Source organism: Dermacentor albipictus, chromosome 1 (assembly GCF_038994185.2).
Source record: "Dermacentor albipictus isolate Rhodes 1998 colony chromosome 1, USDA_Dalb.pri_finalv2, whole genome shotgun sequence".
In the NCBI taxonomy this organism is placed as follows: Eukaryota; Metazoa; Arthropoda; class Arachnida; order Ixodida; family Ixodidae; genus Dermacentor; species Dermacentor albipictus.
In genome coordinates this window covers 211019020-211033098 of record NC_091821.1, presented here as the reverse complement: position 1 = coordinate 211033098, position 14079 = coordinate 211019020, and the positions used below count along the sequence as shown (strand labels likewise).

General features: G+C 41.4%; 2 protein-coding genes across 19 annotated transcripts in view; one reads left to right on the top strand and one right to left on the bottom strand.

The window, feature by feature from the left end:
- The window catches only part of LOC135906620 (oxidative stress-induced growth inhibitor 2-like), a 280892-nt gene extending 273388 nt beyond the window's left edge, over positions 1-7504 (top strand). For all 18 annotated transcript variants that reach the window (XM_065438082.1, XM_065438083.2, XM_065438081.2 and 15 more), the window contains one exon: positions 2028-7504. In XM_065438082.1, coding sequence (XP_065294154.1) covers positions 2028-3026 — 999 coding nt within the window. In that variant the 3' untranslated portion in view covers positions 3027-7504. The remainder of the gene's footprint in view (positions 1-2027) is intronic.
- A 3976-nt stretch (positions 7505-11480) lies between these two features.
- Positions 11481-14012, bottom strand: LOC135906619 (ATP-binding cassette sub-family B member 10, mitochondrial-like). The gene has a single exon (XM_065438071.2). The coding sequence runs from the start codon at positions 13776-13778 to the stop codon at positions 11811-11813; it is 1968 nt and encodes a 655-aa protein (XP_065294143.1). The 5' UTR covers positions 13779-14012; the 3' UTR covers positions 11481-11810.
- Positions 14013-14079: the final 67 nt, after the last annotated feature.

Here is a 14079-nt window from a genome sequence, read left to right as displayed (position 1 = left end):
GTTAGGGCAGTAGTGTTTTTTTTCAAATTTTTTATCAAAATGACCAATTTTAGCACAATGTAATTTTTACAATGCTTCTTTCGCATCCTTGGCACGCGTCATAATCATAGTCATAGTTTTATTACATGTAGCTCTTGCACATTTTGCAGTGACCGTCTTTTAGGCCTCTTTACAGCCCTGTAACATTCACTGCTTGTAAATTATCGCTTCACTTTGATTTCATTACCATTGGCTTGGCGTTCTTTGGCCATACCTGGCCGTTGTGCCATAAAACACCACACATCATCAGCAATCAACTGCTAGCAGAATATTCCCCAAAAAGGGGAGAGAATCGAGCAATTATAGGAAATTATGCTAGCTTCGCCATTTATACTATTTTTTGTACCTCATTATATTTTAAATTTCTGGCTGCAGCTGAGCAGCGCTAATGCTATGGCATATTGTGCTGCACAGCATTGCAGAGCCACAACCAGAAATGTGTTTCTATAAAAAAACATTACAAAGCAGTATGCTAAGTTTGAATGAATATAACTTTTGCTGTCGCTGTTTATGGTGAGAAGTAAAAGGCTGCGTAGCAGCAATGTTGCCCATGGTTCTTGCTGCTGTACAAGGTGATTGTATATGTTTTCAAATTATACTTTCTGTACTTCTCTTTTAATTGGTACAGTCATTCTACATGCTCTTATTAAATGAGAAGTGAAACAGAGGGGCTCTAATTTTTTTTAAAAATCATGACCATATAAAGCCAACAGGCAATGAAGCCTAAAAATGCCAACTTGCAATGAAGCCTTGGCTTCATTGCCTGTATGCTTTATATGATACATACTGTTATAGTAATTTAAGCCTATGTGGACATCTGCATTGCTGTGCCTAAAACATTTGCCTTTTTGTAGCATTCGTACATGCTTTCATGTAAGAAAGGTCTATTTCCAAGGCCAACACTCAGGCAGTTTAGCTTATTCATGTAAATATCATTCCACGCAGTAAAATCATCTGATTCTGTGCCCATATGATTACCCACTTTCACATCCAGTTGACATTTTAGTCGCATCAGTTCAAGTAGGCTTGCAGCTCTTGCTTGGAATTATCAAAATGTGATGCCACATTCTGTGGCTGTGTAAAATTTGTAGAGATCTTGCTGAATTAAAAATTGATGCTACATATGCATTTGATTTATTCTTGATTTTCTGCTAGTAAGGCATTTGCTTGCAGCTTGGATTAAATTATTTTGGTGCTGTTTTTCAAGAACTGCATCAAAATATATATATATATTTGGCATAAAAATGTTTCAATCAAAAGTTCATCCAGAATCTGGGCCATTGGAACTGCCACCGTCCATGAAGCTGTGGTAGTGGCATGTGTTTGTATGAAGAACTTCACTAATTTAGTTACCGTCAGTAACAAAGTTACAATTACTGGTTCTGTTCAAGTCTGTGGAGGCGCAACATAACCTTGTATTGGCCTACAAATGAAGTACAACATGCAGTTTTTTTTGGCATTGAATTTAACTAATTTTTTTATTGCACTGAGGTGTAAGCAATTAACACTTCACAATACCACCTTGGTCACTAGTATTCCTAATCACTATTTCCTACAAAATTTAGTTGAATAATATCAGTAGAAAATATCATTCACCAAATTTCTCCTATGCAAAAATGGAGATGCTCTATCTTGGTTATATGAGTAGTTAGAATGTATATTTTCATAGTGTATGAATTGAGTCAATCCCGTCTTCCAGCATCAGACATTTGGTTGAAATATGATTTATAATTTGTGCTTGTGCTGGAAAATTTTTCTTATTTTTAAAATTTTTTTGTTTTGTTCCACCTTGAATGGAAATGAGTGGTTTTACGAGTATTTCATAACAAATACTAAAATTGAGGAATGTTGAGCAAACAGCAGCGGAGGCCACAGCCAGCCTGCACATAATGTATTTGAGACAGGAGCTTGTTTTGAGTGTACTGCCGTTGCCACACATTTGTTATTGTATGACATATTGATTCAGTTCTGGCTTTGCTCCTACGCAGAGGATGGATGGTGGGATCCTTACCATAAGCCTTGGTTCTTGGATGGAGCTGCCAGACCTGACTTTCAAGGAGTGGGACTCATCAAAGCCACAGTCGCCGCAAGGCTCCCCCAACTGCCAAAACCGTGTGTCAGTGCAGCGAGTGGCCCAGTACTACCGGGACTATGTCAACCTCAAGCATCTGCAGCGTTACTTTCGGAACTTTGCCTCTGTGCAGTCTGTGCGGCCTTGCAACTCCGAGGATGACCCGGAAGGGGGCCACTTGTGGGAAGTTAAAGGTGTAGACAAACAGACTGGGACCTCTTTCTGCTATGTCACACCACATGTTGTGCTAGCAGCCGGTCATTACGATGCACCAAGGCGGCTTGGCATTCCAGGAGAGGACCTGCCTTTTGTGTCCCATGATTTGGGACAGCTGGAAGTTCTGCTGCGTGACACCAAGAGTTCCATCAAGAAATTGGCTGTTGTAGGCAGCGGGCTGTCAGCTGCAGATGCTGTGATCGCAGCACGTTTCCATGGTGTAGATGTTTGTCATGTGTTTCGCAAAAGGGTGGATGATCCTGATCTTGTGTTTAACCAGCTGCCACGATCTATGTATCCAGAGTACCATAAGGTACACCAGATGATGTCCTCAGCTGAGCATTACCCAGGCTACAAAGCATATGCCCATTGCCAGGTACGCTGCATCCATAGTGATGGCCGCATGGAACTAGATTCAGACAGAGAAATTCGAGATGTCTCCCATGTGTTGGTGCTCATCGGATCCCACCCAAACCTTGACTTTCTGCCTTTGGAAGGCACACAGCTAGGCCTGGTAGCAGGGCTACCGGTTGATTGCAGGGCTAACCCAATTCAAATTCACCCCCACACTCATGAAACTGAAGCTCTCAAAGGCATCTATGCTCTTGGGCCTCTTGTTGGGGACAACTTTGTACGATTTCTCCAAGGCGGTGCTCTAGCTGTGACAGCACACATTTGGAGGAGTGTGGGTGGCACCTAAGCCTCTCTGGCCAACAGAAGGTACGGGAACAAGGCCTCCAAAGCTACAAAAATACTGTCAGCTGAGCTGTATAGCAAGAATGTCTCACGTGTCACTACATGTTGTGTGTGACCATGTTAATGGGCCCATTACCATGGGGAACCTCTGCCCTGACAGGCATTGTAGCCAAGTCATGGTACAAAATGGTATCTGACCAATGCAGGAACTAGTCTGTATTTTTTATCTATATGGTAGGTTTACTGCTGTTTTTCGGCAGTGTTTGCTGTGAGACCACTGGTGAATTCATTTTTCACTCTTGTGCTTACCATTTCAGTTAAGTAGCCCAGTCGATGTGTTTTTTTATATATATAGAAACATATTTGAAATTTGATGAAATAGGTGTATGTACCATTTGTCATTGTAGCAGTACTATGTTGTCAATTCAGGTTTATGCTTGCACTCTGATGCAGATCTGATGAAATCTGGATTGCAATGGTCATGACAGTGATACCACCATGATAGACAAGATTATTCCAGTTCACTGTTTGTTGTTTGTTATCATTTCTGTGTTTATTTATTTTTCATCCGTATTGTTTTTATATACAGATGCACGTTGAAATTTGCTAAACTCTAAAAACATCTTTTTTGAAAGGTGTTCATGAATGTGCATTCTTGGATATATGACTGGTCTTGTAGTTGTGCAACATATAGCTGCACTGTGCATTTTCATTGTTCACTGCAAGATCATGTACATTTGTCATAGGTAATGCTGCAAATTCTGCACCTACATATATGTGTTGCATGGATGCATGCAAGAGGCAATCTGCTAACAGTGCCACTTATAAGCCAGTGCTCATTTTTTATTGTAGTTTCACAAGAAATGCTGAATGAATATAAGTGTGCATGTATCAGTGCTTGTGGAGCTGCCACTGGCAAGTTGAGCAGCTTCTTTTGTGTGTGTGTGTATGTGCATGCATGTGTGTGTGTGTGCATGCATGTGTGTGTACATGCATGCATATTTGTGCAGTGAGTCATGTTGAGAATTATATACATATAATTATATGAAGTCTACCATTCCCTATGGGTGCTTTGTACTTGTAAATTGAATTCGTTCTCTGCAGAAAGAAAAGGATTTGCCATTTACATAGAAGCTACATTGAATAACTTTATTGAAGGTTGTAATTGCTCTCAAGCTTCTGGACTCTAGAGTTTGTCTGATCTGCTCAAGATATAGGATATAGTTGCACTACATTATGACAATTGTAAGATCACTTGTACATTGCTGTAACACTTTCCTGGTCAAATTTCTGTACCTTTAAGCTAATAAGCAGTGTTAAAGAACTGCATAGCTTTAACGAAAACTGTGATATGAACTTATAGCATAATTTTTATAGTGCTTGAGTCTGTTAGGAACTGTATACCATTTAGTTGTACTGCCTTTGACTTTTAAGTGGCAGCGATGGGGGTGACGTGCTGCACAGGCATCACTATGCAGAGCAAAATATTTTCAGGTCCCGATTGTCCACAGCTGTGACGCAAACAATGTAGTAATTAATGTAGGTTCATGTAGAGCTCATTTATACCTGAAACCATTTTATAAGTTTCTTTTTTTTAAGGAACCACCCTTATATTATCTGTATAAAACTGTGCAGATAAAGACATTTAAATTAGCTAAAAGGCTCAATTGAATACACTTGAACATAGATTCAACTTAGTTGTGCTTGCAGCTGCAGCTGAGAATGTCGTTAAATCATGAACTTAGTTAAATCAGTGCTTCAGTGTCTTAGCACTCCTGCAGACCATGTTCTGAATGAGCTCCAATAGAAATTCAGGCAATGAATTTCAGACATGGCTAAAATGCTCACGCTGTCATTTTGTGTAGTCATGAGTGCACTACTTGATATTTATAGGACAGGCATGTGCACTTGAGCTGCAAAGTTTATATAACCTAAAGCAGTCGCCGTCGTGCAAAAATTTTTCCGCCAATTTTTGTGGTGCAACACAGAGAATTTTGCTCGTGAAAACATACTGTACACAAAAGCATGATTCATGCATTTGTTTAGCATGTGTAATGCCGTAGTTAGTGCACTAATCGCCACTCGTCAGAAAATGGCTTTGCGACAGAAATAAACTATTGTAGGTATGAAGTTAACTTATTTTGTGTCTCAAAAAGAAGTTGCAACCAATTATCATTTATGACGGATAGGAAAGTTTTCCTTCCTTATTTTATTCTAGCAAATACCCCCCCCCCCCCCCCTCATCCCCCCTTTATTTCATTGAGACACTGGTAACTTAGCCCAACTTAACACACTTGGGCTTGGTGGGCTTATCAATATATTGCTTAACCTTGTAGGGTTGCTGGTAAGCCCACAGATCTCAAGAGGCAGTCTTTCTGCATTTCTTTCTTCTTTTATCTATCTTTCTTTTAGCACCGATAAAATAACATATACTCATGCCATTTTATGGGAATTGTGTGCAAAAGTGTGTCCTATGTTGTGGGAGTGGAATCACTATTGCATCAGCTACACAGGTTGACTAGATGCAGCTGCCATGAGTGCGCAGATGCCTGCAGCCATTCCTGTTTGCATGTTCCCGAGTATCCTCGTGGTTCCAAATGCAGTACGCTGAGCATGAGTGCTGACAATATGCCAGGTTAACAGATGACATACAGCATCAGATATTCTGCTACTTTGTTGTCCTCGTCTTCCTTCAGATAACACTCGGAGGTGTCTGATGTGCATAACCAGAGCGTGAAAATTTCTGAAATTGAGACTGCACAGCAAAATTGCTTTCGCAATTGAAGAAAAAATAATATGCAGTGTTCATGAAAATGCAACTTAAGAAATTATTTTTTTTTTCATTGCAGCTTTTATTACGTCGGGCCTCTGTAGGAAGTACACTACAAGAAGTGTTTAGTTTTGCATTTTCGCCTTTTCTCAAAAAGCTCGCACTTCATTTTTTGTCATGTTGGAGTGTTATGTGCGAATGTCGGCATGAACAAGTAACCACAGAAATCCATGGAACATCCAGCAAGACTAAATTTATTTATAGAACAAGGCATACATAGTATGTACAACGAATATTCATTAATAGATAGCCATGCTAGGTGTCTGATGGGTATGTGCCATAGATAAATAAATGCCTATTTAAGTATTTGTTCTTGTATATCTAAATATAAGCTGCACCAATGTTTCATCCATGTAATTTGCAAATGAAACATAACATGTCAGGAGCATACTTCTGTCTCCTACTTTGACACACACAAGTTTTGCTGTCTACTCAGCCATTGAGGTAGACATCGCAAAAACAGTGTCACATTCATTCAACTAAAAATATCTAATAAGGATTGTAACATAAATAGCATGAATGTTCTGAAATAAGACAACTTTATAGTCTCATACACTCAACCACATAGTTTCTTTTCTTGCGACTGACAAAATTCACTATTAAATCTTCACTCATTTGTTTTGAAACAATGGTGCTAGTATGTGCCGACATATTAGTGTGTGAAGGTGCTCTCAACTGGTTGACTGGATGCATGAGATGCTTCAGCAAAATTACAGCACTTGAATGCAAACTGTCTGATATCTGTATTCTGTGGAATGCCAACTAAAGTCAATCGCAAAAAAAAGTATGCCTTTGTTTTTCCAAAATGAAATATCCAATTTGAATGTTCGACGGATGTTAAGCAGAAATTCAATGATACCCTCAGCATATTGGTGACACTGTTGAAGCTTGGGCAAGTTGCTGCAAAATACGTTTTTCAACAGCGCAAAGGACAAAGACAAGACGAGCGCACATACATAACGCTGTGTATGTGCGCTCGTCTCGTCCTTGTCCTTTGCGCTGTTGAAAAAGAATATTGGTGAATGTCCACTACTTGTCCAATGGGTATCTGTTGTTACCTATGTAGCTGTCGTTCATGCAGTGTGGCTTCATACTGTGTTTGTGGTGTAACACCTGACCATCTTTTGGGAAACAGTGTTTGATGGCTGCATTATAGAAATGTTACCATAATATGTGTAGGTGTATAATTTTCATGTCAGTTGCATAAATACAAAGCCCTAAAGTACTACTAACACACACCTACAGGCATACATTTCTAGGGGTCTTGCATTGCCTACAGCAAAGCCAGTAACAGCGCTGCTTCCTCCGATCACGGAAGTGCGAAAATATGTATTTACGACTGTTGCACGAGGCATCGCAGGCTTGAGATTCCATTCCTGTGCAACACTGGCCATGGTTACCATAAAAAGGCCAACAATTGAACAATTAGTAACTTCATGCAAATTGTGCTTGTTTGTGTTGTAATGTGATTATAAATATCAGTACTAGGCTGATTGATAAGAGTAACCTAACAAATTATTTTGCAACCATAAGGACATTTGTATTACTCTCCCCTAACATCATTTAGAAGTGAATCCAGTATATATGATGTTTGTGTGCATTAGTATTAAATTGTGCAAAAGAAAAATAAATTCAGACATTTAGCAAGCTTGCCTGATGCTTCAGAAGGCTCAAGTTTTAGTCCTAACAGACGTAGCTAAGGTGGTTTACTATATTTCTGTAACTGCCAGATCAATCTGTAGTAGTGACAATCAAACCAGTTTCTGTTTTTACAGGGAGGAAGCTACTGCAGAAAGCACATCCTTCTCAAAATGGGTACAAATTCCAGTAAGTTTAGCTCCTAAAGCACACATTGTGGCATGTTGTTTGTATAGATTGTTTCGATAATAAAACCCACAATTGGAGGATTTACCTAAGACAGTATACCTAAAGGTGCTGCCTCAACAGAAGCAGCAGGAGCTGCTTTGCCTATAGAAGTTTATGGATTATTTACATTACACCATTCTGTGGCACAGTTTTCTCTATACATATGTTTTGCATACATTAGTGCCCGATGATGTGCAGTGCTACACATGTGCTTTAATGAAGAGCATGTGCTTTCTTATTCCACTGAGCAGAGCATAATGGTATTGGCCAGGGTATCACAAATGTTACCTAAACATTGTGATAAATTTTCTCTTAAATACATTCTGATAAAATTTTCCCAGTGTATGCCAATAGTGCAAAGTGATTGAAGAGTGGATAATAAATCTTGAAACTGCCAAGACGTTGCATGTTAAATGTTGCATCCCACATGAATAAACACTGTCAGAGACTGTAATCAATGCTCTGTAAGGAAAATTAAGACCAGGATGCATTTTCTCACAAATGCATGGCTCCTCACTTGACGCCTCAAAGGGCGCTGCCGTCACTTATCAGTCAGAAATGTGGTGCAAATGGAAAGTCTGCATAATCCCGCTCTTCCCCGCTTCTCGTTAATGCTTCTGCACTAGTAGTTATTTTGCTTTGCAAGAAGTGAATCAGCAGTGCAACTGTGCCTTCAATTCAGTCGAACCTTGTTACAACGAAGTAAGATCTGACACAAAAATACCTGTTATATCCGATATTTGTTATAAGCATATATATTCACTATTTGCTGGTCTCTACAAGAAACATATTTAATTTAATTTGTTATATGCAAAAACATCTTTACAATGGAGCACTTGGGACCTCCAGAATCCTTTGTTATACAGGTCACTTAGTTGCAAAGATTGTTCACCATAGTGCTTGCAATAAAACTACCTAAGCACATTCAGAAAAAGAAAACCTTTATTCAACATGGATTCGACAGATACTTTAGTGAATGAAGCTGCCAATTTTCATCTGCACACTTCATCCAATAGAATGTACAACTTCAGCAGACATTATGGCACAGAAGTTCATGCCGTGAAGCACTGTGCAACCTGATTGTAGCACAAGGTAGTGCTGCAGAGCTTCGAGTGCCGCTATCACCTCCCTTGTCAAAATTATTGGGCTCATCATCACTGCTGCTCAACAAGGTGATGAAGGAGGCTAGTTAATTGCTGCGCTAAGTACAGAACAGGGAGAAGGAACACAGGGACAGTGACAAGGTTGTTGTCCCTGTCTTCCTTGTCTCTCTTCCATACTTGGACCAGGAAAAATAAACTTAACACTACTGCATGCATGGACGTTTACCTTCTTCCCATCCATGATGGCTTTGACAGTGTCGCTGGTATGCTGTTCTGAGCAGATCATCATTATCATCATCATCTGAGCAGAAAGGGGAAGGAATTTCTATTATCCACTGTGGATTCCACGCCCTCCCATGAGGTCTTTGTTGTGGTGTCAAGTATGACTTTGTATGCCCTTCGCAGCTCAGTGGCAAATACGAAAGGCAGTGGTGGCACTGCTATGTGCACTCGTTGCAAAGCAACAATTCAGCCATTGGGGATGCCCAAATTCCTTCATTGTAGAGGCAGATATGTTGTAGTGGTGATCACTTTAAAGGCATTCACAATGAATATAGTAGCAAGGACATATAGGAAAAGTAAGAGTTCAACTAGGACATACAGGATACTTCATTATACAGGTCATTTTGTTGTGAAGGCATTCGACTGTGTCCCTCTTGTTATATCGAGGCTAAACTGGGTGCTCAACGTATTTGAGGATGTGGCTTTGAATCGCCATAGACCTTAACATTCTCAGCCTTTCTAGGTGCTCAACTCTGTATTCATTAATCCCTCTGCCACCTATCTAGCACACTTGTTCCAGAGTATCAGCTTCTACTATGGCACAGGAGATGAAGCCATATACTGTCCTCTGGTCACCTTACATACCAGCCACAGTGACTTGGAGATCACCACCTTAAATGTCGCCAAATCTTTTCTTTTCAGGGTAAGACAACAGATTATGGCCAATTATTTTCCGAAACAAAGACAAATAAGTGCTGCCAGTGGTCAGACGCCATTTAGACTGTTCACTTGCTCCAGCAGGTGGAGGCCATAATGAGTGAGAACCCTTAACAGCAAATTATGGCCATTATGGTGCACCTTCAAGTGGCAAAATCAACAGCCAAGCTTTATGTGAACATAAGGTGCCACTCCAATGTAATAGATTTGCTTATGTGACCCAAGAGTGGCTGGCTGTGAACTTCTGTGGCCACATCACCCTCAATGTGGTGTCCTAGTCTCCAATGTGGCATCCTAGTCCTAGTTCCACCTCCCATGGGGAGGTGTCACTGAGAGAAAGACTAAGAGCTACACAATGCTAAAAGCTCTCTAAAGATTGCTATTGTGGAAGCACTACACAATATCAACACATGCACTATCTGATCCAAGACAAATTCAGTCAGTAATTAAGAAAGGAGATGGTTGTACTCGACAGTCTTAGAAAAGAGCAGTAAAGGAATGCAAAAAATTTGGAACAAATATCGGAACCATTGCCATTCGCAAAACCATTATGCCCTCGCATACTTTGTGCACCTGACATATTTTAGAGATGTGTTGCTACTGACAGTGATGTTCCCAACATTTTGTCTAGATGCAGACTCAGCCCAGTTAATTCACAGGGCACCTAAATGCTTTTGGGAAACCATCAAGGGTGTGCACGAGGCAGTGCAGTGGGCAACATGGACGATGACAGATGTCGCACATCCTTTCCAACTCTTCTAATTGTTTTTACATAGGCAATGGCACACATCAATAGTGGACTCAAAATGAACAAAGTGGCACCTTGACACAACTGGATTAGATACTGTGGTTTTACCATTTTTCATTGTCTAACACAGTTACACTTCATTGCTGCCTCCCCCTTGACCTTAAGTGGTGTGGAAGCCATTAGTGTCAGGTGTAGCACTAAAATACCAAGGTATCCCCAGAACAATGCTGCTGCTAGCACACAAAATTATTGATGGTGGTGAACTAACCAAGCTTAACCACATTCGAGAACTTTACCAGCCCTTGCTTTCTGGACTGTGGAACACCAGCAGTCAGGTTCATATTAGTTACCCGTTTTTCAGTAAAGAAGGCTTTCATAGTATTCTGGAAAAGCCGGGCTTGACCTAGAAAGTTCAAAGAACATTTTTCTGTGCAGAAGTGGGCAAATACGTTAAAACCTATCTCATTAGACTGATGTTACCACTGCTGTAATTTGGATGTGAAATTCAACAAAAGGAAGTTTCACCTCTATATTCTCCACTAGCAATCAAACTTTTTCACCAATAAATGCAGATAAGAGTTCTAAAATAATGCTTTACCAGCCTAGAGCTATTTAGCATGGCTGTTTAGTGTCCCCACGAAGTCAAGGTTTCTGGTAGCAAGCGCGAGCTGTCCAAGGGGAACGCAAGGCCTCCATGAGCCACATATTCGAGATCCCTACTGTATACTGTATATGATCTGGAACGCTTGCTAGCTCTGAAATTAATCACAGATATGAGCCTATGCATTTAATGGCTGTATGCAATGATCAGCTTTTCTACACTATTCATTTCCTCTGATAAATGTACAATAACGTAGCTATGATAAGCATGCCATGCTTCAGCACCTCATATCCTCTATTGACGACCCATCTTATTACATACCGTGCTCATCTGCAAACCATGGCTTGACAATTATAGAATCAATGCAAGTACTCGGGCATGTAAAATAGCTTTATTGGATTGCTATAGTGCTGCTAGAAACAAGTTCTTGTAATTCAGCATTCTTCATGGTAGAGTAAATATCAAAGCAGCCAAGCTGTTTTAAATGGCCCGCTTTTCGGCATTAATACAATCTTGCATTGTGCATAACATATGCTCGTATGATCAGCCCACAAGAATGAGCACTGAGAACTAGAAGCATCCACTGCATGCCTGTCAAGTTTCACTAGCATGTGCATTGCAGCCAGGATAATTCAGTGCGTTGTATTCTTGTACTTCATTCCAGTAATATCACAGCAATTAAACACCATGAATGTTAACTTTCATTCAGCTGTTCTCTCGTCTTGTAGCTGATGTTCCACAAGCCTCCGAAACAGCCCATCAGTAATGCTCATCAGCTGCTCATAAGTTCCAAACTCAACAACAGTACCTGCCTTCAACACTGCAATTTTATCTGCCCTGCGAATTGTAGATAGCCTGTGAGCAATAGTGAGCACAGTGCGCCCAACCATAAGCTTTTTCAAGGCCTCTTGCACTGCTCGCTCGCTAACAGCATCCAATGAGCTAGTTGCTTCATCCAAGATCAACACAGTGGGGTCCCTAAGAATAGCTCGAGCAATAGCGATACGTTGCTTTTGGCCACCAGATAACAAGATTCCTCGTTCCCCAACCATTGTATTAAAGCCATCAGGAAGGCCTTGGATGAACTCTAGTGCATTGGCCTCACTTGCAGCCCTGATTACATCATCTTTTGAACTTTTCTCCATACTCTTTGCACCGTAAAGGATATTCTCGAAAATTGATGTAGCAAAAAGTGTTGGTTCCTGGCTAACAATTCCCACATTCAATCTCAGAAAGTGGGGCTCCAGGTCCCTAATATCAATTCCATCCAGCATGACAGTACCTGAAGATGGGTCATAAAGCCGAAGGAGTAAAGAGGCCAGTGTAGATTTTCCCTGCCCGCTAGGGCCTACAATTGCCAACACAGATCCTGCAGGCACTGCAAGGTTTAGCTTTTTAAGAACGTCAATGTCTGGCCTGGAGGGGTAGGCAAATGTAACATTGCAAAACTCTATGTGCCCTTGGAGATTGGAAAGCGCCAGCCCACCAGAGTTTGGCAGAGCCGGAACACGATCAGCAATTTCCCATACTTTTTTTGAAGCACCCAGAGCTTTGGTTGCTTCAGTGAAGAAGCCTCCAAGACTACCGATGGACACACCAACATAAGCTGCATACAGCAAAAATGAAGACAGGTTTCCTACAGTAAGTCTGCCATCAGACATGAGAATGCCCCCATAATAGAGGACAGCCAATACAATCATATTTCCTGTGGCACCAGTGCAACCAAAAAAGACTGCCCGCAACCACGTTTCAGTATTAACCTTGTCCAAGAGCCTAGAAAGCCCTTCAGCATACCTGTTGATCTCAAAACTTTCTTTAGTAAACGCGCGCACAGTTCTGATGTGTGACAGCTGTTCCTCTGCAATGGCACTAGACTGGGCAAGCTGCGTCTGTACGTCTGCTGCGACTTGCCTCAGTCTACCAGCAAACGCGAAGGAAATAATGGCAACAGGTGGTACAACGCTCAGGCCAACTAGTGACAACTGTGGCGATGTGTACAACATCATACCCACACCACCAAACACTGCAACAGCAGAGCGCAGGCCATCTGATATGTTTTGTGTTAAGGACATCCCAACCAGCGCAGTGTCGCTTGAAAGTCTGGTGATGAGATCACCCGTGCGGTTTTGGTCAAAAAAGGCTATCTCCTGCTGCATCAGCGAGGCGTGAGCTTGCTTGCGGAGAGAGTTGATTATTCGCTGTGCTGAACTGTTCATAAGGTACACTCGACCAAAGTTTGCAAGACCACCGATCACAACAGCGCCAGTCAGAACCTTGCAAATCCAGTTGAGGTTGGCGCGAAGTTCGTCGTTGTTAGACGCAGTGTAGATCACGTCGATCACTTTGCCGATGCAAAATGGGAAGGCGATCATAACAGAGCTGGATACAAAAAGCAACAAAACAGCAGCACCGAGGCGAAATCGTTCGGGTTTTGCTTGCCGCAACAGTCTCTTTAGTTCACCGCTGTCGATGCGTCGAGCGCTTGAGCAAGCTCGACAGAGTACGACAGACACAACTGGTTTCACCGGAGCTACGCAGACACGACGGATAGTACGACCGTTCAAGAGGATGCCACCGTTCCTTGATGAGAAAGACCTGAGCAATAGGTGCTTATGGATTCTCACTTGACGAAATAACCGAGAGCCTGTACTCACTATGAAAGCGTGCATGGCGAGTTCGTATTGCGAAGGTTATCCGATGTTATAAACAGTGTTTGAAGCACCTAGTAGGAATCAGCTGTCGAGCTCGTTTCTCAACAGTTCTACGCATACTGAACTTGCACAGAAACACGCTGCAGGGTGCAAACACTTGGTAACAACATAATAATAAGTTCACGAAGAGCACCTAGTATCACCAAGCTACAACCGAGCACACCGCCTGCCGCAGATGTCTCATATGTGCACCTAGGATCCGCTCATATGAGAAATTTTTGTGCGACCATTGTACGACATGTAGGTGTTCACTAATTTA

Coding starts and splice junctions, on each gene's coding strand:
- LOC135906619 (XM_065438071.2), bottom strand. CDS start 13,778: ATGCACGCTTTCATAGTGAGTACAGGCTCTCGGTTATTTCGTCAAGTG.